General features: G+C 38.5%; 1 protein-coding gene across 7 annotated transcripts in view; it reads right to left on the bottom strand.

Moving 5' to 3' along the window:
* The window catches only part of NEK10 (NIMA related kinase 10), a 239,980-nt gene that overhangs the window by 28,023 nt on the left and 189,297 nt on the right, over positions 1–22,660 (bottom strand). For 3 of the 7 annotated variants that reach the window (XM_032324693.1, XM_032325008.1, XM_032325128.1), the window contains 4 exons: positions 19,940–19,977; positions 19,700–19,840; positions 7,669–7,698; positions 5,731–5,831 (listed from right to left, as the gene is read on the bottom strand). In XM_032324693.1, the coding sequence (XP_032180584.1) occupies positions 5,731–5,831; positions 7,669–7,698; positions 19,700–19,840; positions 19,940–19,977 (310 nt within the window). Of the gene's footprint in view, positions 1–5,730; positions 5,832–7,445; positions 7,699–19,699; positions 19,841–19,939; positions 19,978–22,660 lie in introns of those variants that run through there. The other 4 variants (XR_004281324.1, XM_032324792.1, XM_032324858.1 and 1 more) reach the window with 4 other exon arrangements.

Below are 22,660 nucleotides of genomic sequence, written 5' to 3'. Positions count from 1 at the left end.
CAGTAGCTAGCATAACTGCATCGGGGGAAGCACATTGCTGTTCCCAGCCACATTTTTTTGTTTTGTTGGCAACAGCTGAGAGTGTTAAGATGGCAGTCCAAAGCAGATCCATGTAAACTCTCTATCTGTCCTCTAGGAGACAGCTGTTTAATTTTTAAAAGTTGCCATATGCTGATTTTCAAAGCATTTCTTTAACAAAGCAATCAAACTGTAAGTACAGAATTAAATCCAGACCTTCAGCTGGCTGCATGGGTTCTACCTAAGCAATCATACACAAAGACTCAGACCAAAAGGTGACATACGTATACGTTGGTCATCTTATGTGCCCAAAGATCGATTTTGGTTTCCAGCAATGGAAATGAACCACTGATTTCATTCTCAGCTGGCTGTCCTAAGATTACAATCTCAGTTTTGATAAAAACAGATGTCAAATCTGTTTTGACAGCGTAAGGATTTTAACATCCTGCCTTTTAAAATAGTTGCTTTTAGATGATTTCCAAGATCTGTCTCCATGGAAACTGGATGGGAAAGGCCACCACCGGCCAAAAGTAAGCAGTTTCCTCTGTAAGGTTATCTGCAGTTGTCAGGAGGGACCTTGCCCTGCGACTCAGGGCAGTTATCACAGCAGAAGTCTGCAAGGGAGTCTGACTTGGAAATAAACATGCAGACCAGAAAATTTGTTTGTTTGCCTGTTTGTTTATTGATCCGGGTTTACTTTCAGCAGTTTTCCTTTGTAATTAGCAGACACAGAAAACTGATCCTGGTCTTTAACCTATAGTAAATTCAATAGTATAATGTTTTGACTTGTTTTTATCTCCTTTATTTGAAAGGCACATTCACTTGGGTTAGCATTGTAATTTAAAGTTCCCCAAAGGGGAAACATTCCTTACTATTTGCAATGTCATAAACCTTCAAGTATTCTGGAAATACATTTTTAAAAAACCCACAATGGTTACATCTGAGCTTGTAGCAAGGAATGCCATCTCGCCAAAAAATATGAAATCATTTGTTATGCTGGTAGTGTGAGAGCATAATAATAAGATATTTATAATCATTTCATTCTTGCTTTAACATATTTTGAAATCCAATAAAGAAATGGAATACATCCATTAAAAAGTTTTTTATTATATAAAAATTAGCAAGACAGGCATATGGAAACTATATTTAAATTTCAAAGCCTATTTTCTCTCAATTTTGTACTTAAGCATTGAGTAACCAATAAGCTATTTAAAGCTATTTCCATAACACTAAAGTTAAGAATGCTTCCCCATATTTCTACATCAGCATTTAAATGGAAATGCATTTTTGAATATAATATCTTTACTCAACAGAGGTATAGCAGATTATGTTTTGATTTATTAAACAATTTTCCACGTCCCCTCACGTTGCCATGGACCCCTACACCCTCTTTCATTTAATCAGGTAGACAATTCAGTGGGATTGCCTAAGGGAAAGGCTGACAGCAGAAAATGGAGGAAAAAGTAATCAATTTCAGACTCTGGAGTTTCAAAAGGCTAGTCTTCATGGTGATTAAAAAGAATGCCCAATTTGGGGGGAAATGTGATAAATAAGAGCCAGGCTAGGGAAAAGGGAAAAAGGGGGAAAGGAAAGCAGTGAGAACTCAAAGGTGAGTAGGTCCCAAAGAAGGGAGCACCTTGCCTAGCCCCCTAGGCTAAGTGTGCCAGCTGCCCATGGGTTGCTTCTCAGCTCCAAATCCACCCTTCAGTGCCCTGCACGTGATACTGGAATTTCTCCCTTGACAAGATGTTCAGCTCTCTTGGGAGAGAGCACTGGAGGGATGCTGGAGGAGGAAGAGGCTTGCGCCTCAGTCCTGCAGCCCTGAGTGGTTAGCTGGAATGGGAACACCCAAGCGGAGCTCACTCCCAAGCAACTTCAATGGCACCAGTCTTGCAGGCAGCTGCCCAGAATGTTCCATGGAGCAGCACCTACCATAGGACAGACTCCTCTGGTCCTATAGAGGGCATTTCCCAGTCCAAGCCTCATGTGCTGATTTCCAGCAAGTTCCGCAGCAAGACAACTCACCATGGATGACTTGCCCCAGTCCCCCAGAGGAAGACTTCCTTGCAAGTTTCTCTAGCACAGCACCTCACTGGATTTCTCAGATCTTTCCAATAAGGTCTGGACCTCAGCCTGGGATGAGGTTGTGCTCTTTTATTTGGTTCCTTTCTTGGATGCTCTCTGTGCAAGCCTCATAAGTAGTGACTTCCTTGTCTGCTCTTCCTACATTCTTTAGATTTTTCTTTTCCCCTCCTTTTTAAATAATACCCTGATGTTATTAATAATTTTTAAGCAATTTTTTATATTAAATCTTCCCTGTAGAAATTACCAAGCAGTTTCTGTCTCCAAACTGGACCTTCGCTGATACAGAGCGGTTCCAGGAAGGTCCCAGGAGAAGGACCAATACAGATGGGATTTGGCAATTGGTTTGATGGTTCCCCAGAAGTGAGTCCAGTGCTGAGTTTTGCCATAGGACCGAGGATGCAGGTAACCCATGGCATGCAGTGGCATCACAATCAATCAGGGTGTCACCGTGATAAAGAGCCAACTGAACCAAGTGCCCTGCAAGTTCACGTGGCTGCCACACTTGACTGCTAGGCAGTATGAAGACTACAAGGACTGAGTCAGGGGAGGCATTCTTCAAAGTGCATCCAAGCACTTAGAAAAATGACAAGCCTGGGTCCTTTAACTCTTGGTTCAAATCAGAGGCTAAGACCCAAAGAGATTCCATGATAGCTATAAAAGGACCTGCTATTTCTTGCTACCACAGCACTGATATGGCTGATAATCAAATAAGAATTTAATTGGGCAGGTTGCTAAATTACAATGTCAGTTAAATGCACACCATGCCAAGTTTCTCATGTGAAAGTTAGGAAAAGAATGGGATCCTAAAACTTGAAATAGGGACATTTTGCTGGATCCAGATAAAAGTAACAATCTTGAAATTCAAGTCCCTCAGAGCTATCATTGCAAGCAGAAGTAGCTTGTCACTCTGTGTCTGAGATATCAAACCTTCTTTTGTTTGAAAACTTTACACAAAACATATCTGGGACAGATGAGGAGTGATACCTTAAAAAGGAATGCTTATTCCTCATAAGGTCCCCAACAATGAGGCTCAAGTCCATTACTAGGGTCAGGTCTCAATATGATTTCAGGGAACTGGTACATAGTATGACCCAAGAGGAAATAGCTTATCCATCAAAATAATTGCAAGACTTTGTTATTATATAATAGCAGCAACCCAGAGAACATGTGTGGTAGGCTCTCAGGGTTTTAGGCCAAGGGGAATGAAATATAGCACTAGATCAGGCTGAATTCGTTCATATGAGTGCTCGTACTACACAGTTCAGATTTCATGTATTAGTCATGCAGCTGAAGGTAACTGCTTAATTGGTTGGTGTATCACAACTTGAACTCAGTGGTGGCCTACATTTAATAGGGATAAAATGCCAGAGCTTCCGTGGTAATGTGGAGGGGGAATTCAAAGGCCTGGAGATAGGAATGTTGGGGTAGATTTACCGTATGTGACTTGCACACTCACTCCCCAATTACGTTCAGCAAGAACACTGAGAAGCTACTCCTGTCATTAAGGCAGTGAGAAATACATTAGAGAGGGGAGCCCCGGCATCCTTAAAAACTACTGTGGTCGGGGCGCCTGGGTGGCTCAGTCATCAGGCCTCTGCCTTTGGCTCAGGTCATGATCCCAGGGTCCTGGGATTGAGCCCCACATAGGGCTTTCTGCTCAGCAGGGAGCCTGCTTCCTCCTTTCTCTCTGCCTGCCTCTCTGCCTACGTGTGATCTCTGTCTGTCAAGTAAATAAATAAAATCTTTATTTAAAAAAAAAACAAACAAACTACTGTGGTTGCTTTCCTTTGTAGGCCAGGGACAACACGGAAACTACAGGATTCTGATGAGGATCATGTGACCCCAGAGAAACAAAAGCCAAATGACAGCACTTAACCACCAGCGACATTTACCATGGAGGGTGAGAGAGTTGTACTGTTAATTAGAATGCCTTGGCCCATAGATTTTTTTTGGTGGTGGTTAACTGACAAGGGTGTTCCTGGGAAGGAAATAGGTGGTCAGTTTACTAGATTATTCCTTAATCTAAACAACAGAAAAGAATCTAAACAACAGAAAAGAAACACTAGGCTTGGTAGACAAAACAAAAACAAAAACAAAAACAAACCACCAAAAAACAAAACAAACAAAAAAACTGATTTTGTTGCTGTTGCCACAGTGGAGAGTCATGGACTCTCATATAGTTTCAGTCAATTCAAAGACCCAAAGTCCTTGGTTAGTGGCAAAGCTGGGACCTCTTTAGGAAGGGCCCCAAAACACTGCTGTTAAGTATACGCTGTAAATTGTCCTTCAAGCCTTGCCCAGAGAGACCTGCAGCCATTTATCAGAGTGACTGTTCACTGGGGAGAAGGAAATACACAGGCTTTCAGAGAACTGGACATTGGCTGTAAACTAGCACCAATTGCTAGAGTCTGCTAATGCCAGCGTGGCATACCAGTTGGCATGTATCTTTTGTTCGTTTGTCTGCTTTTGGGGGACGGTTAAGTGTAATAGCTCAGTATGACTTACAGTGCACCCAGCTGGTCCACAGACCTGGTGGAATTTCCCTCTAGTACTTGAATGTATAATTGGAATTGCCACAACTGGCAACTGACAGAATCGCCAGATTGGCTCTCTGGATCTTAGACTGAGGAAATGTTTATGTGTTTCACTCTTTGATATGTTTCAAGTGCATGGAACAGTAGCACCTAATCATAGACACCTAATAATTATATGTCAAAGGAATGAATGAATGAATGAATGAACTGCATAAGATGTGCAATCTTTTTTTTTTTTTTTTAAGATTTTATTTATTTATTTGACAGAGAGAAATCACAAGCAGATGGAGAGCCAGGCAGAGAGAGAGAGAGAGGGAAGCAGGCTCCCTGCTGAGCAGAGAGCCCGATGCGGGACTTGATCCCAGGACCCTGAGATCATGACCTGAGCTGAAGGCAGCGGCTTAACCCACTGAGCCACCCAGGCGCCCCAAGATGTGCTATCTTAAGCTTCAAAATACTTGCTACTTTCTTGTCCAAATGCTTACACTTCATCTACAAAAATTGCTTTTCTTATTAACAATAGGACTTTGGGCAACTTTGATAAATGAACATTCAATTTGCTTATCAGATAGCTTTCTGTAAATTATTAGATATATAGATACTAGATAGATTTCTATAAATTATTAATAGCCATTTTCTAACTGATTGCATCCTCAGTGCCTAAGAGTCAATAATCTCAGACCTTGCGTTTTCATTTCTCTGAGATGTTCTCTGAGGATGTTCCAGCATCCTCAAGATTAGTGAGTGGGCACTCCTTTTCTTTCTTTCCTGTAGCGAAGCTGTTCAGAACCCAGCTCTGTCCCCTTTCATCCCCACACTGAAGGGCCATTTGTATTGTAGTTTATTTTTAATGGGACACTGACAATGCAAGAGTAGGTTAGGAACCATAGGGGAAACCTGCCATATTTGCTTTTTTTAAACCAATGACCTTTCCAGCCCTGCTGCTAAGCCAGAATGTTCCCTAATATATGTAGTTGGAGAGGATAAAAATCAGCATTCATTCTAAGTGAAAGTCCCACAAAGTAGTCTTCAACAATATTAGCATCAAACTTGTTTTTGAGATGAAAAGGAAATAAAAAGCTCGTACGCTGACCTGTGTGATGTAGATGATTTTGTGCAGCTGAATTAAGATCTGCTGAATAGGATCGCTGATCTGTCGTACTTTCCTCTGGGACACAGCAATCCCTGCAGATGCTGCGGATGATAAATTCTGCAGTTAGTCAAGATCCTGGTTTTCTCTTTCAAAAGTGGTATTAGTGAAAAATGGTGTAAAATTCTGAAAAAAAAATTAAGCTAAGATCCTTATCCTACCAATGAAATAATATGCAGAAACCCGACCCTGTAACACTTCAATATTTTACAATATGGGATGCAAGACTTCTTTCCTTTACTTATAAGACTGCTAAGTAAAATAACAATGTCACCTTTTATAACATCTAAAAGACTCGGAAATTTTGCCTGCAATCATGTCAGGCTTTCACCAGGAGTCAGTGGTGCTTTGGATACTGTGACCTTTGAAAAGCTGGGCTACAGCTAGATGCAGTTAACAGACTATCAGACTTTTAAATTTTACAGTCATTATGCCCTTAATACCATATCTTAAAACTAATTTTATTAAAACTACTGATGCAAATGCTGAATAGGCAATCTTACAGAGGAAAAAACAAAAAGAACAGAAATAAACAAAAACCAAAAATCAAAAAAAGTATAATTTGTAATAATCAAGGGACTGAAAGTGACTGTAGCCTTTGATTAGTACAAATTTTCACCTGGATATTTCTCCAGGTCTGAATGAGACACATTTTATCATTTATTCTGAGTCCTTATCATCCAGCCACACTACTTTTCACAGTTTAAGGCTAACTTGGTACCAAATTGCTTTCTCAGCTGCTTTCTCAGCTTCAGATGTCATAGCCACAAGTCATCCATTCTTAAATTTGAGGAATATAAAACTCTAGATTAGCCGCAAGGCCACCTCTGACTCTTCCCACCCTCAGATCCACACTGAAGAAAATGGAAGAGAGACTTCAGATATGTGGATGTATAGAATCCTCCCACCACCCCCCAGTTCCTCTTGCGCCTGCTCTTCCTTGGTGTGACCTATAGCATGCTTTCTACAAAAAGAACAGCTCCGAAGGCCCTCTCTACTTCCCTCCATACCACCTTGAGTCTGTAGAAAGTTCAGTGTGAACATAATCATTGCTTTAGCAACAGCTAAAATTTTGAAAAATAATTCTTATATAAATGATTTCTGAGAAAGTTTTCCTATTTTACCATAAAAAATTGTTTCCAGAACATTCAGCGAAAAAATTTCATGTGGTCATTAAAAGATTCAACCTGTTCTATTATAAGCATGTGACAATTTATATTTAGGACACAGACACAAAAAGAAAACAAACATAATGTTTAAAGAAGTACCATTTTCTTTATGGGCATCTTTACTGAGTTGAGAAATTCATATTAAGAATTATCCAGTTCCAGCTTATCTGCGTTTAATACGTTGTTTAAATGTTTGAAATGCAAAGGATTTACCTACCCTAGGCACTGTGTCTAAGTGTTTTTAAGCATCAATTACTTGATATTAGGATGATGTTTGATAAATTACCCTTAGGGTAAAAATGTGAAGGTAAGTCAGAAAGAATTAAAGTAGGTCTGAAATAGAAAACGGAATGCTGGAGGTATCTGCTCCAGCCTGCAGAGATGGCCATGTTGTACATAAGTCAAATTTTCTACAGTGGTGTTTCCTGTAGAAATGATTCTTAAAACGTAAGTATTTGTTTTTCTATATCCATACCGAGAACTACAGACCGTGTAAGGTGGCTCCAAGGTGCTGTTGCTACAGGAACATTAACTTCACATTTTCTGAAGCTGGAGGGTTTGATTTTTTGGATCACCTGTAAGTTGACTACTCTATGTTTTTGATACTTGGACTTAACATTCACAGGTGACGAGTTAAAATCTCACAGCGTGGCAGAGAGTTCTGAGATTGTGATGACATTGTGAGTGGGATATCACACGGGTTTGACTCTACCTTGCCACAAGAATGTGCTCATCTGTGGCCCTAAACACAAAAACAGAGATGGTTAGCTAGAATGCCTGTCTTCTGAACTACTCAATTATGCAAAGCAACTTAAAATTTTCTTAAGACCCCTTGACCACTCTTCTCAGTCCCAGTAAATCTTTGTCTTTCGAAATAATTTTGATTGTTCGTTCTCTAAAAAAAATCAATTTAAAAATGTTTAATTACACGTGTCCATCGTAAAACAACCCAGGTATTACAGAAAGGGCTGGAGGCTCCCTGGAACGACCCCCACCCTCACCCCAGTGCCTCCCCCAGAAGTGACCTCTGACATCAGCTTGGTGTGTTGCCTTCTGGTCCTTTTTCTATCCATTTACTGTGTACTTTCAGAACAGTATTTTTCAAATCCTAGTTGAATCCTGAAAGCAGTTTAATGGGTCGTGACCAGCATTTTGATAAGTGGAATGGAATGACATGGAACAGGATAGAAGAATTTCAGAGTGCATGCGTACAGTAAGGGCCTGCTCAGTTGCGATATAAAATGTGTTTCTTATTGAAGGTCATTTCCAAAAGGGTTTGGAAGTTACTATTTTAGAAAGTCTATAGTATTACCTCATGCTTTCTTTCTTTATTTCTCTCTTTTTAAATAAATGGGGACACATCATAAGGTTGTGTTAAAAAATTTTTTTTTCTTCTTGACTCAGTCTGTCATGGACATTCTTTTTTATCAACACACACCATTCTAGGCCATTCTTTATAACTATCATTAAAGAGTGCTACATGTTCTGCACGTAGCAGTTACTTTAGCCACTTCTGTCTTAGAGGGAATTTAATTTGCTTTCAGTCTCTGATGATTATACATGATGCTGCTATGAGCACACAGGCACATGCCTCATTGTGTCTAAGGACAAAAGGTCCCTTCAGGGAGATAGGAGAAATCAAATAGTTGGGCCCTCAGATACACATATTTCTTATTTTGACAAATACATATTAAGTAGCTGAAACAATTTGCACTCTGACCGGAAGAGAATCCATTTTTCTACACCTTAATCAACGCTATGCATTATCTAACTTCTCAATTTTGCCCATCTGAATTTGTTTTATTTTGTGTTTACCTAACAGAGGCTATTGTACTTCTTCGGTGAATTTCCTGTTTCTGTCCCATGCTGCTTATTCGCAGTGATTTGTAAGTGCTCTTTATGTAGTCTAAATACTAATGATTTTATTGTATTTTGTATGTTAAGAGTATTTTTACTTAATTTGTTACTTCTTTTCAATTTAAAGGGTATTTCCCATCCCTATCACCTAGACTAAAGGTAATTTTTAGTCTTAGAGACCACCAGGAAGTCTCTCAGATACCTACTGCTGCTGTAAAATGGCAAGACGGAATCCCAGGACCAGTTCAGCACTCCAGGGGTGCTCTGGCAGGATTACTGAGATGTGAGTAATCTCATGAGTTAGGACTGGAGGGGAAGAGGAACTCTGAGACTACGAATGATAGTTCTATATACTGGCTATACCATTTACAAACCCTCTTGATTTCCTGAACTACTTCAGCTCATCCTGGGTATGAGAACCATTAACCCGCCCTTCTACCTGATCAAATGCTCACAAAATTTTATATTTCCTAACATCAGAATGTATATTTATTTAGCCCTTAATAATTTTAGGAAAACAATAGTGATAAAAATTCACATATGTACTGTTTTTTTTAATTTTTATTGTTTATTTAAATATTGATAACTACCAAATTTGTGGCAAATGTTAGCCATACCATTCTGAGTTTTAAAGTGTTCTCTCTCAATAAATCTGTCAGATCGGCAAACTGAAAATACTATGTTTCCTAACTTTTCACAAAAAACATGCAACACATAATTATGGTGATAATTTTGTCCTGAATATTTTTATTAAAATAATATTCTCTTAAAAAATATCACAGGGGCTGATTATATTCCAATGTCAGTCATTTATAGTATTCCTATGATTCATATGAAAACATGTAGTTCCTACTACAAAAGATAGACAATATTTGGTCCTATTAAAATTTAAATCAAACCTAAGTTTAAAATTGACTCAATTTTAATTTCCTTTTCTAGTTTTATTATAATAGCGACTTTAATTAGTGGATTTAATTTTAAAACTTAAGGAAACTTCAAAATTCCTTATAAAAGTTAATTTATTTAAAGGTATCAGAAATTTTTAAAAGTAATTATATTTGTTATCTTACTCTGGTGAGCATGAGCCTAAACAGCAATTTTTTTTCCCACCTCTCTAGGGTAAAAAGTAGGAGAACCTAAAGGAAGACCAGTGCTTTTTCAGCATGAACTTGGGGCAAACACGGGATGGGTTTTACATATTCAGCTTCATCTAATCCTTGAAAACTTCTGAAGGGTAGCTGTTCTTGTCTCGTCTTACATATAAAGAGAGTAAGATTAGATGGGGCACCTGGGTGGCACAGACGGTTGGTCTTCTAACTCTTGGTTTAGGTTCAGGTCATGATCTCAGGGTCATGAGATCAAGCCCCACATGGAGCTCCATGTCCAGAGCAGAGGCTGATTGGAATTCTCTCCCTCTGTCCCTCCCCTTACTCATGTGCTCTCTCTCTAAAATAATAAATAAATCTTTAAAAAAAAATTTTTTTTTTAAGGAAGGTTAAGGTTAAGGAAACTGTCCAGTGACATCACAGAGCAGGTGATGGCTGGACCATGAAATGAAGCAGGTCCTAAGATACTCACTGACTCAGTCTAAACAGGAGCTGAGGGGCTCCCACTTCTCTTCCTGACTCATCACTAACACAATTCCTCTGGTTACCTCCAATATAAAGTAATATTTATGCTCCTTCCCAGGCTTCAAATACTATTTCTCTTAAAAGGGTCACTATTTTTTTTTAAAGATTTTATTTATTTATTTGACAGACAAAGATCACAAGGAGGCAGAGAGGCAGGCAGAGAAGGGGTGGGGGGAAGCAGGCTCCCCGCTGAGCAGAGAGCCCAATGAGGGGTTCAATCCCAGGACCCTGGAATCATGACCTAAGCCGAAGGCAGAGGCTTTAACCCGCTGAGCCACCCAGGTGCCAAAAGGGTCACTATTTTTAACATGATGTTCTATCTAGGCCTTTGTACATTTAATGGATTAAATATTTTTGGAAAGAATCTACTAGTAGTAAACAGGAAGCATTAGGTCTTTGTAGTCTGTGTAGTATACTCTCTCTGCTTTTTTACTCATGGCACATTACAATAGACAAGTTAGGGGTTCTTTCCTGGTGCTTTGAGACTTGATTTTTGCTATATATCCAGTCTACGGAAACTACAATTCACAACACAAGCCCTGAAGCTGTTAATTACTACAGTTTGAACAAAATATGGATTACACTTCAAGTTTGTAACCAAGTTGACCAAGATATAGTATAGACTCCTATTTTTCTGAATTCTCTCTGCTGAGAGTCAGGAAATTCTGAACAACTGCAGAAGAAAACATTTTGGATTCTGAAGAAGCAAGGAATAATTTTACTCTATGGATGGGGCCAAAGCATATATTGGCTTCTCTGTATTTGACCAAATGCCCTGTTGAAAGACAATGCAACCCTTTAAATTTTAGTAGAGTAAATCAGATTTACTCTCACCTTTTTCCTTAGCTTCTGTAAAATGAAATAAAGTAACTGAATAATAGTTCAAAACTACAAATGTTCAACAATCTACATCTACGGCCAACAGCGTAGAAGGCACCAGAAGTACAACAAAGGATACTGCACCTAAAAAGGTTCATGAAAAGTTCACCCAGATAACCAGAAGATGGGGGATAGAGAGTTAACAAGTGAGAAGACCAGGGAGAATTGGTAAGCCTTCAATAAGCAGAAGCATAGGACATGGATTTGGTGTGAGGGAAGGTATACATGAGTGGCAGGTTCTGAACAGAAGGAACGGTTTTCAGCAAAAGCAGGAGTCAACTAAGTGAAGGCGTCAGCAAGCTGTCTAATTTATCTAGTGTGCTATATAATAAAAAGGTACAGTACTGAGTATAGCTAAAGAGGTAGCCAGGCACTGTATACGATGGTGAGGAGCCATAAGGGTGACTGTGTTTCAGGAAAGGCCATCTCATAAGAAGCAGCCCAGAGCCAAAGTCAGAAGACCTGGTTTGGAATAGCATGTGGTGGCCATCTGACCATGGGGAACAGAAGCCAAGAACACTGCTGAAGACTGGATTCCAGTCACTGGGAGAAGGACATCCCATGGAAAGTGAGAGGGAAGTGACAGAGAGGATGATGACTAGTGGGCTTGGAAATGGAATCCTTCTCAAGACTGACCAGCACTTCCACAAGCAGGTAGGAATTATTAGGAAGAGACTTGACAGTACGCACCTAATCACCCCTCTTCGCCTCCAGCCCGCCCCACTTCCTCCCACTTCCCCTGGCAGTATTTCCCACAGGATGGCAGGAAGCTCCATCAAAGTCTCAGCTTCTTTTTACTCACTGGGTGATCAGACTTTTTCATCCCCTTTCACTGGAATCTTCAGAAACAAGCTGTTTAAAGGCCAAAAAAGCAAGGCTGCATTGAAGACCTTCCTTCTTGAATTCTGGCTTAATCACCTGTATAATATGCATCTCACATCCTGTTCATGTTTGATTTGTTCATGTGTGAGGATTAGGGTTTTCCTCACTTCTAAACGTGCAACCTCTTTAGTTACTTTTTCAAACTACAAAATATAATCTCGGGATGTCTAAGGTCGAAGTTCCTAGAAGTGATTATATAATACCCAAGGCGGATGTGGTGTAGAGAATTTACTGCTACATCATTTCCTACACTTACTTTTGACTTCAGAAGCCTCCTATTGTCAAGCAGTGGAGTGTGAGGCTAGCATTGCCCAAGATGGGGTAGCAGAGAGGAACCAAAGAACAGAGAGAGTACATTTCTGGGCTTTAAAAAGCATTAGTCTAAGAAGAAGGCAAGAGAGAGTCAAAAGAATTGTTGCCAAGCAACCTTTCCCTCAAGAGTGGTAGGGCTGTGGGCTCAGGTCCCGTAGGGAACGCTGAGAACCCTAGTCATGAGATGTTCCCTGCACCACAGCAGGGGGTAGGGTCGGATAGGAGATATAGCTTTCCAGGGTGTCAGAGACAGAGGGCCTGCTGAGTTCTGAAGTTTCCAGGCCCAGAGAAGTGGAGAACCAGTGAACCCTCCCAGGCCCCTGAGATGGTGAACTGCCAGAATGAGAGAGTTTGCCCTATAGAGGTCTTGCTTTCATTCATGGCCACGGATGAAACCATGTGGACTGGGAACTGGAAATCAGGCACGGCTGTGCCACTACATTCTTTGGATGTCAATGTGGAAGGATAAGCATACTCAGTAGTCAGATCAAATACCAGCACAGGCTATCTCAAAACCCCAGTACCACAAGGCCAAAAATGCCCACTCAGAGAAGAACAGAGAGAAGAGCAAGCCTCAGCTTGTCTAATTTTAAGCTGACAAAGAAATCACTAACACACTGAAATTTACCTATTAGGTAATTGACCCTATGTTCTGATATGTGGAATGGGGCTCCATATAAAAATTAAGTTTAGCGTTGGGAAAATATAAAAAGTTAGATTTTTGGTATTGAATCTGTGGCCTAAAAACAGCATATGCATTTGGTGTAGTCCATTCAGCCTGACTCTTCTCCACTGACTTAGTTATTTCTTTTACTATGCTACAATGACTATGCAAGTCATGTTTGCTCCCTTTAGTCTTCCTAGAGGGAATATTTTTTTTAAAAAGTCAACTCTATTGATGTAACCCAGAATTCTCAAGAAGAAAATATTGTGGTGCAAAAACACACTATGTTCAGCACTGTGGATACAAAACTAATCAATCAAACTAAAGAACAAAACAAAACATCACTAAAAGAAAAGATGGCACACCAAGCCCCATTCAATTACCTGAACAAGAAGAATTTATCCCAGTCATGGAGAATAGGAAAAATTATTATTGTATGAATCTCAGACAATATGCTAGAGCATTTTCTAATAATTCCATTTGATCCCAGTCTAATGCTACTGGGTAATGTCCCAGTATACCTAACCAATAATTCACACCCATAAAGGTACAAGCAGTTTACATCCTATTGTATGTATTGATGTATTGGTATGCAGAAATTGATGTATTGATGTATTGATATGACTGCAGAAATTGATGTATTGGTATGATGTATTGGTATGACTTGCAGAAACTGATGTATTGGTATGACTTTACACACTGATCAATAAGTTAACTACAAAAATATAGTTTTATTTCACCAGTCTTATGCTCAATTAACAATGTTATTTCAGCTTTTCTTTCTTGACTATACAAATCCTTGTTCCTCAAATGCTCTTGGAACTAGCTCTTTTATTCTCCATCTAGTTCTATCAATAATGGGTTAAATGAAACTAGGACACTTGCTAAAGAATAACTTAAAGAAGAATTGTGCTTTTGCATTCCGATACAGTAGAAAACAAGAAATAGTTGTACAATTTTTTTAAAAAATTAACACACTCTCTAAAATATCCCAAATAATCTATAGAATCCACAGTGAGGAATGTCAGTTAAGAATGGGTGAGGTCTGGGGCACCTGGGTGGCTCAGTCAGTTAAGAATCTGCCTTCAGGGGGCTCCTGGGTGGCTTAGTGGGTTAAGCCTCTGCCTTCAGCCCAGGTCATGATCTCAGGGTCCTGGGATTGAGCCCCACATCGGGCTCTTGCTCCGCAGGGAGCCTGCTTCCCCCCTGCCCTGCCTGCCTCTCTGCCTACTTGTGATTCTCTCTCTCTCTGTCAAATAAATAAATAAAATCTTTAAAAAAAAAAAAAAATAAGAGTCTGCCTTCAGGATTCCAGGACAGGGAGATCGAGCCCCACATAGGGCTCCCTCTAAATGGGGAGTCTGCTTTTCACTCTCCCTTTCCTTCTGCCCTTCCCCTTGCATGTGCTTTCTCTTTCTTTAATAAATAAATAAAATATATTTTAAAAAGGTGGAGGGCACCTGGGTGGCTCACTTGGTTAAGCGGCTGCCTTCAGCTTAGCTCATGATCTCAAGAGTCATGAGCTCTGTGCCCAGTGGGGAGTCTACTTCTCACTTTCCCTCTGCCCTGCTTGTGCTCTCTCTTCTCTCAGTCTATCTCTCTCTCTCAAATAAATAAATAAATAAAATCTTTAAAAAAAAAAATGGGTGGGTTCTATGGGACACCTAGGTGGCTCAGTTGGTTAAGCGGCCAACTCTTGATTTCAGCTCAGGTCATGATCTCAGGGTCCTAGGACTGAGCCCTGCATTAGGCTCTGTGCTCAGTGGGGAGTCTGCTTCAGGATTGTCTGCCTCCCTCTGCCCCCACACCTGTGTGCACACTCATTCTCTCTCTCTCAAATTAATTAATTCATTAATTAAGAAGAATAGTGAGGTCTCAGCTATATGAGAGGGCAGGTGGTTGGTTAGCTAGAAGAAAGAGGTCTCTTCCCTCTTTCTTATTAATATTGACTCACCTGTCACTGTACTCAATATTCAAAGTACCATATGTAAATAATTCAGAGGGGACTGTAAGCACTCTGAAACTGTTTTTAAGTTCTATTAAAAAGCATTAGTAATAATAGTCTGGAATTTGAGAGCCTTGTCTTTCTCCATTGACTCAATTATTTTGTACATTGCTACAATCTATCCAAGCCACACCGACCTCCTTTATTCCTACTGAATGGTGTTGTAGCTTTCTTCCCCTCCTTCCACTTAGCCTTGCCCCCAGGACAAAAACTCCCAAGGCAGGGTTGTGGGCTACCATTCAATAGCTGATCTGCAATTAGCAAATTTTGGTCTTGGATTGGAATCCTCAGTAACGTCCATGAGACTGAGTATCTCTTTGGAGAGAAGAACTTGAAAAAAATCTACATCTCCAGGCAGCATTCACCTGGGACCTATCTCCTTTGGCAGGAAGAATTAGGAAGGAAATCACCACTGGTAAAAGAAATTTATTGCCTCCCACCGCTTCCCCAATCTTAAATCTAACATTAAAAGTATCATTTTTCCCCATTCTTTAAGTCATCATAAGATGACTTGTGCAAGTTGCTCTCAGTAGCAAGGATGAACAACAGTTTATATTGTGGTAATATGCATCGGTTACTCAATAAGTAGTTTTCAGGGGCCTGACCTCAGAGAAAGTACCCAAGATATATTTAAACTTATAATTTGGTTGGGAACTCTAACCAATATATCCAAATCCCAACAACAATATAAAAAAGTATATAATTATATGTCAAATTGCATGGTATAGACAAGCATTATAAGAAATTCTATTAAAATCTGGGGAGCACTTTTTTATATGCTAAAAGAATGGCCATGAAATAAAACAAGAGAAGGCATGTACTCCAAACCACTTTGGTAATTGCAAAATTTAGCATTAATTACTGTATGTCAATAACTAACTTGAAAGTGAGCTACTGAAGGTTGCTAATGACAAGGGCAGGAATATTAAGCTATGCTCTCTGGAATACTTGGATGAAACACTGACTACTTTATTTAGATCTGACCTTTATGAACAAAAGACAAGTATAAAAATAGCTTCTCAGTCATCTAGTAAGAAAGCATAATTAAGAGCCCAGAAATCATGAAGTGACAATTCCTATTCAAAATGCAGAGCATAAGAATTCCCATATATCAGCGCAGTGCCTGGCTCTTCACTGCTGTGAAATGGAAAAGTGAGCAAGGGAGAGGAAATGTCAGTGTTAATCTAGTCAAATTAGGCCATATTCTTAGTTGACATTACATTTGCACTTGAAACTTGGGCTTCCCAAAATTTACATTTGACCCATGTTAATGGCAACCACATTATTAAAATGTACTCAATGTACTTGACAAAGGATAAAATCCTCATAAAATGTTTTGGTATGATTTAGTTTTCACAAATATATGACACCATGTCCCCTACCTCAAGAGGAAAGACCTGTTTCTTTTTCAGACACAACACACCACATGCTTCCCCCATTCAAAATATCTAGTTGTTAGACTGACACACAACAGAACCAACCAATTATTTTTTTAAAGAACTGAGTCTCGTAAAGCAGGGGGCACTTAATACAGCATAATCTTGCATGTTAATTAGAATAGATATAAAACTTTCCCAATTTTCTTTTCTATTGATTATATTAAGGAGTAGGTTAGTATAAAACAAGTATATCAACACCATTTCTCAAACAGTAACTAATGTTCCTTCATAACAAAGTAAACAGACCTCAGGATAAGCAGATAACAATATCTAGCTAGAATTTAATACTTTTTTTTGCTTATACTTCATTTATTTTTATATTTGCCATCTATTTTTGGTAAGTCATTCTATACTGGTTTCGCATTTGTAGCAAGAATATAAACTCTCCCTTAACTAAATTTAAGTTGAGAAAGTGAGTCAAATTAAGAAACCTATATTAGGAAAAGAATAGTACAGATGATACTCTGATATGGTCAAATTTGTGTACTTAGGTAATCCATCAGTGACTAAAGTTAGAGAAATGCAACTAAAATACTTAACATGTTAAAAATGTTTGTTCGTTCATTCAATCCATGTTAATTAGTGTCAATATTTTCGTCCATGCAAGATAGAAATTCTTAAGTTTCCATTTCTGACGGCAAAGAACTGCATGTATCTGTATATGTATATATCATATGTGTAAAATATGTATAAAATAAATTCTTTACCGAATCTTGTTAGTATTAAAAGACAGAACAGGAAGACTTTAATAGTGCTAACTTGAAATGGTTCCATAGTTATTCGTTCTACAGGAGTTTGTATCACCACAATATGAAGCTAGAAGTTCACTTTAGGACTACCAGATAGACAAAATTATATTACAAGAGAGCCACTTGGTACTCTAAAATCACAGCTCTCACCATTTTTTCGGCCGGAGCATATGGAAAATGATGTTTACATTCTAGATATGGTCCTAGGAGCACACCCAGGTTTTGACAAAATTCTTCCCTCCCTGACAGATTTTTTGGGAACATTTAGACGATACAAGGCTGGGGCTGTTGGTTATATACAATGTTCCTTTCATCCAAGCATGTTCTTATCTACCCAAAAAGGCTAAATCAAATGTTAAATAAATGAAAATACATTAATATAGACTGCTTGTGAAAAAAGAAAAAGAAAAAGAAAAGAAAAGCTAATCATCCACACATTTCATGCTTTACCTATTTTGAGTAACTAATATTTAAGATATAACTTACAACTGCCCAAACCAATAGTGTCTCATGACACCTTGATCCAAACATGCTTCCCTATTGTTGGAGGGCTCTATTAATGTCACCTCTTCATTTTCTTAGGCTAGAGACAATGGGGGTAACAACTGGAATGGAGCATCATTTGCAGACGTGATAAGTCACGTCACTGTCAATAACTCAACACTTTAAAAAGTATGACTTCTCTATTAAGCAGAAAAGTAATTTTGCATTAAGATGGAGAAAAATCAAGAGTTCTTTTACTTAAAGTTAGAATAACCCATAGATACCAATCCAAATGCTTTCATATGCACTAATGTGTCTATAACATTAGTAGAAACAAGAGTTCTGTGTGGGTGAACTTTAGCATTCACTGACAACACTATAGTATATTCTACAATATCTGTCAGTATACTTTATGATGGTCTAACACACTCTAAGAAATACAATATATTACATGCAAACTGTGCTATAATGCAGTTAGTTTGTTTAAAGGTCAAGATCTGACCAATTTCATGGATATAAAATAAGTCTTAAACTGGGCCAATTCAACATGCCCTTTCAGAAACAGAATTCCTATTATGAGTCACAGCAGAACTGTGAATTGCTTACATAAATACATTTTTCTGCTTTGTTATTATAAAATCAATCAACAACAATTTTAGCTTCATGATTATGTTATGTATAAACTTACCTTATGCCAAACAGCATGGTCAGCATGATAGCTATGGACATCTTAATAACAAAACCATCTTTTTTTGCATCTATGCTGATGGTGTAAATGGCCCCAGACTGTCAATAACTCTTCCAAAGCAAATTTAATAAAAGTGAAGACATGGACTAATGTTACAGTAAATCAATTCACATCGCTTATGTTCACCATAGGTGTTAACTCTACAAAAGAATGTGAATTAAGGAAGCCAAAATGAAAACAGCAATGAGCAATATTCCAAATTAATCAAAACAGTAAAGTAGAACTTTATACTAAAGAGGCACATATTCATACATATGTTAAAAGTATGATCACCATACGTTTTCCCTGAATTGTCCAGGTTTAGCTAACAGTTTAACTATTACTATTGAACTTTGGTCCTCTTTAATAGAAATTTGAAACATCAACTAACACACTCTGTTTTCCCCCAAACCATTACTTTTATGTTTTAAGAATCTCTAATTTCTAAATTATTAGAAAAACAATGTTATATAATATTGTTTTAATCAAATACAAATAGAAGTAACCAAAAAAGACTAGCTATGTCAGAATAAAGGAAATAAAGATAAACTTCACTCCCTTATATCATATAGGTGTAGAGTTTCTAGAAATGTGAATGTAGGGTGCCTGGGTGGCTCAGTTGGTTAAGCACCCAACTCTTGATTTTGGCTCATGCCATGATTTCAGAGTCATGAGACTGAACCCCGCATCGTGCCCTATGCCAGGTGTGGAGCCTGCTTAAGAATCCATCCCCACTCTGATCCTCCCCACCCTTTTCTCTCTTTCTCTCTCTAAAAAAAAAATAAAGAAATATGAATGTAAAACAACTATTATTTTTGTTCATAGGTATACATTTTAAGCACAAATAATTGAACTGCTTAACATCCCCACCAAAACAAAAATGTAAACTTTAGAAAAATAGCCTATACTATTATTTCAATCAAATTAAGTGAACACAGAAAGCATCTTGATACTATTAAATTGCCAAACTAATAATCGTGGACGAACAAAATGAAATTCTCCTGCCGTTTGTATTAAAATTACCTCCTAAGAATCATTCAGACATTTCAGGCCCAACTATAATTCTGTATTCACCCATTGTGGGCTTGACATAAACTTGATCTAATAAGTACTACCATGATCTTTGAGATTGCGAAGAATCACAGCGGGAAGGCTATGGGACTGCCACCCCGTCACTAACTCGGCCTCTATCTCCTTAACGTGGGCCCTGAGCATGAGGGGTGGTACTTTCAGAAGCAGGTCAAGAGGCAGCAAAGCTGAAGAAATAAAAGGGGGAAAGATATGAAACTGTAACATAAATCACACTGAATATCAGGGAGGCATGCACAAATTTGTTACTGCTAACACGAAATTACCTGGTCTTGGTCTGGATCCTAATCCACCAGTGAAGTCCCTGAAAACAGAATTAGGGGCTATTAGAAGGGTTTATTCGACTTGGACTTGGTCAACACTGACTGAAAGTCTATACCTTACCATGGTTTATAATACAAAAATAAAAAAAGATTATTTTCCTTCAAGATGCTCTCAGAAGCTTAATAAAGAGGAAAACAAGCCCATTCAAACCCTAGCAGACCTCACATTCTACTGGCACATCGAAGAACCCTGTCTCATCACAGTGATTTATAAGCTCTAAGAATAACTAAGAACCTACATCTTAGTGTCTTAGATAATCCTCTTATACTTAAAATCAAAATGATAAAGTTACATTAAAATAACTACTTGGATAGCTCAGTCAGTTAAGCATCTGACTCTTGATTTTAGCTCAGTTCATGACCCTGGGTCATGAGATTGAGCCCCAAATCAGGCCTCTTGCTCAGCAGGGAGTCTGCCGGAAATTCTTTCTCTCCCTCTGCCCTTCTGCCTCACTTCTGGGCATGCCCTCTCTCTTTTTAAAATAAATTAAATCTGTAAAAAATACAAGTGTTTATAATTTCACATGTGGTATTTTTTAATGCTTTGATCCTGTTGTCTTAAAAAAGAAATTTCAACTATTCCTATGAAATAAGATGACTTTTGCATTTAAGAGGATTATATTTTTCCTTGTTTTCAGTGTTATTAACATCGCTCGTTTGCCTTGCCCTGAAATTCAAGACTTCCTGATCATTTTGCATTTTTGGTCTAGTGCCACCCCCTGGAGGTGGCCTTAGAGACCACCAGGGACAGCCATAAATAACCTTTGATCTTGTTTTTTCTGCTGATATCTACAGCTAATTTATTAATAGTTATTTTGGAATGAAATAAGAAACATCTGTGCCCTGACAAGTTATAAGAACTATACCAAATTTAATGTAACAAAATGTAATGCAAAATTTAAGCCCAACAAAAACATATTGAACATCTACTACATTCAAGGCACATGATAGGTATCTGCTGAGTAGGAATGGAGGGAGGGATTTAAATACAAATAAACATGGCTAGTAAATCTCTTACCCCAACGTTTTCATTTTAAGCACAGAAATCTTGATATATAAATGTAACACATACCTAAATTATGAAGCAAAACAAAATTGGCTCTCATTTACCCTCCTCCCAGCTGGAGTACAGGAATAATACCAAAGCCGATTGTAAGTTCCTTCCTTTTTCCTTTTTCCTTTTTCCTTTTTCACTCCTCCTAACTCCCCACCAAGCCAGCCCTCTCCTGATCCCACTATTTTCTCTGTCCCTTTCTCAGCGCAAGTTCTTAAGTCAGTGAAAAGTCAATAGAAACTTGCCAGCCTTATACAGTTAATAACTCTCCCTAGTTCTGGGATAAGGGCATGTTTAAAGAAAGAAAATGGATAAGCCCTGCCCTCAGAAAGGTCAAAGAGGGGCATAATCTCAGTAGTATCCAAATATGGGCAGGGTGCTTCCAGGCTGAGCTGAGCAGCAGAATATCTTTGGACACATGGTATATCACAGCATGCACGAGTAACCCTGTGCCATAGCCTTCTAGACAGGTCTACCACTGTCCAACAGAAATGCCATGCAAATCACAAATAAAAGTTTAAGTTTTCTGGTAGCCACATTTTCAAAAAGTAGAAATAAAAGGGAGATGTTAATTTTAAGAATATATCCTATTTAACCAAATTTATCTAAAATACTATTTTAGCAGGCACTAACTATAAAAATCTAATGAGATATCTGACATTGTTTATATTTAAATGAATATTAAAATAAAATTTTAAAATTTCATTCCTCAGTCACACTAGCTACATTTCAACTGCTCAAGATCCACATGCAGCCAGCGGCCTCCATATTCAACAATGCATGCCAGACTCTTCTTTGGAAGGTCTTGTCATTGTCTTCACAAACATTATGCCTGAGGCTAATACCCATGGCCTGTAGCTACTAAGCCAGCAATACCTCTTAGACAATCTTAAATGGTAAAGAAAATGTAACTTGTGGAGATCTTTTATTCCTAAGGTTACGGGTACTTTTGATAGCTGATAACCACTCACATGCCAAGCTAAGTAGATGACTATTCCAGTTGTCCTGAAGAATCCAAAGCTTCAAACATTTGTACGTATTAAAAAATGGGCCAGTGATATATGTGAAACAGACTATCCTGACATTGCCAAGTTGCTGCCAACTTTGTTACTCCTTAATATAACGCTAAACTCCTGCATAATGAACTTTAGGGGATCTTTAGAATAACCACCACACATTCATTAAAACAATATTTATTAAGGGCCCACTATGTGTAGAAACTGTGCCAGGCAATACAGAAGGAATGGTGAAAAGAAATAGTCCCTCATCTTGAAACTCACAAGCTTGCAGGGGTATAGCAGGAAAACTGTTAATTTCTCTGGAAATTTTATCATGGATCACAAGAAAGATTAGTCATCTGAAATTTTCAAATAGAACAGACTCATTGTAGCCAGAAGTGACAAACATTTAACTATAGGATTGTTAGGTCCACAGATGGGCGAAAGATTGAAATTATGCAGAGCCTGAGGGAAGTCTGCCTCTAGACTGAATCGGATTGAATGTTTATGTCCAACAGAACATTATGGCTGCAGAGGATGGTTTCCCTTGATAGTGTAAGTTGGAAAACAGACAAAAATGATTTAACACAAAGAGAACATTCCAGAAATGTT

Source organism: Mustela erminea, chromosome 1, assembly GCF_009829155.1.
Source record: "Mustela erminea isolate mMusErm1 chromosome 1, mMusErm1.Pri, whole genome shotgun sequence".
Lineage (NCBI taxonomy): Eukaryota > Metazoa > Chordata > Mammalia > Carnivora > Mustelidae > Mustela > Mustela erminea.
Note: the sequence above shows the minus strand (reverse complement) of the source record. Positions and strands in the feature narration are given on the sequence as shown.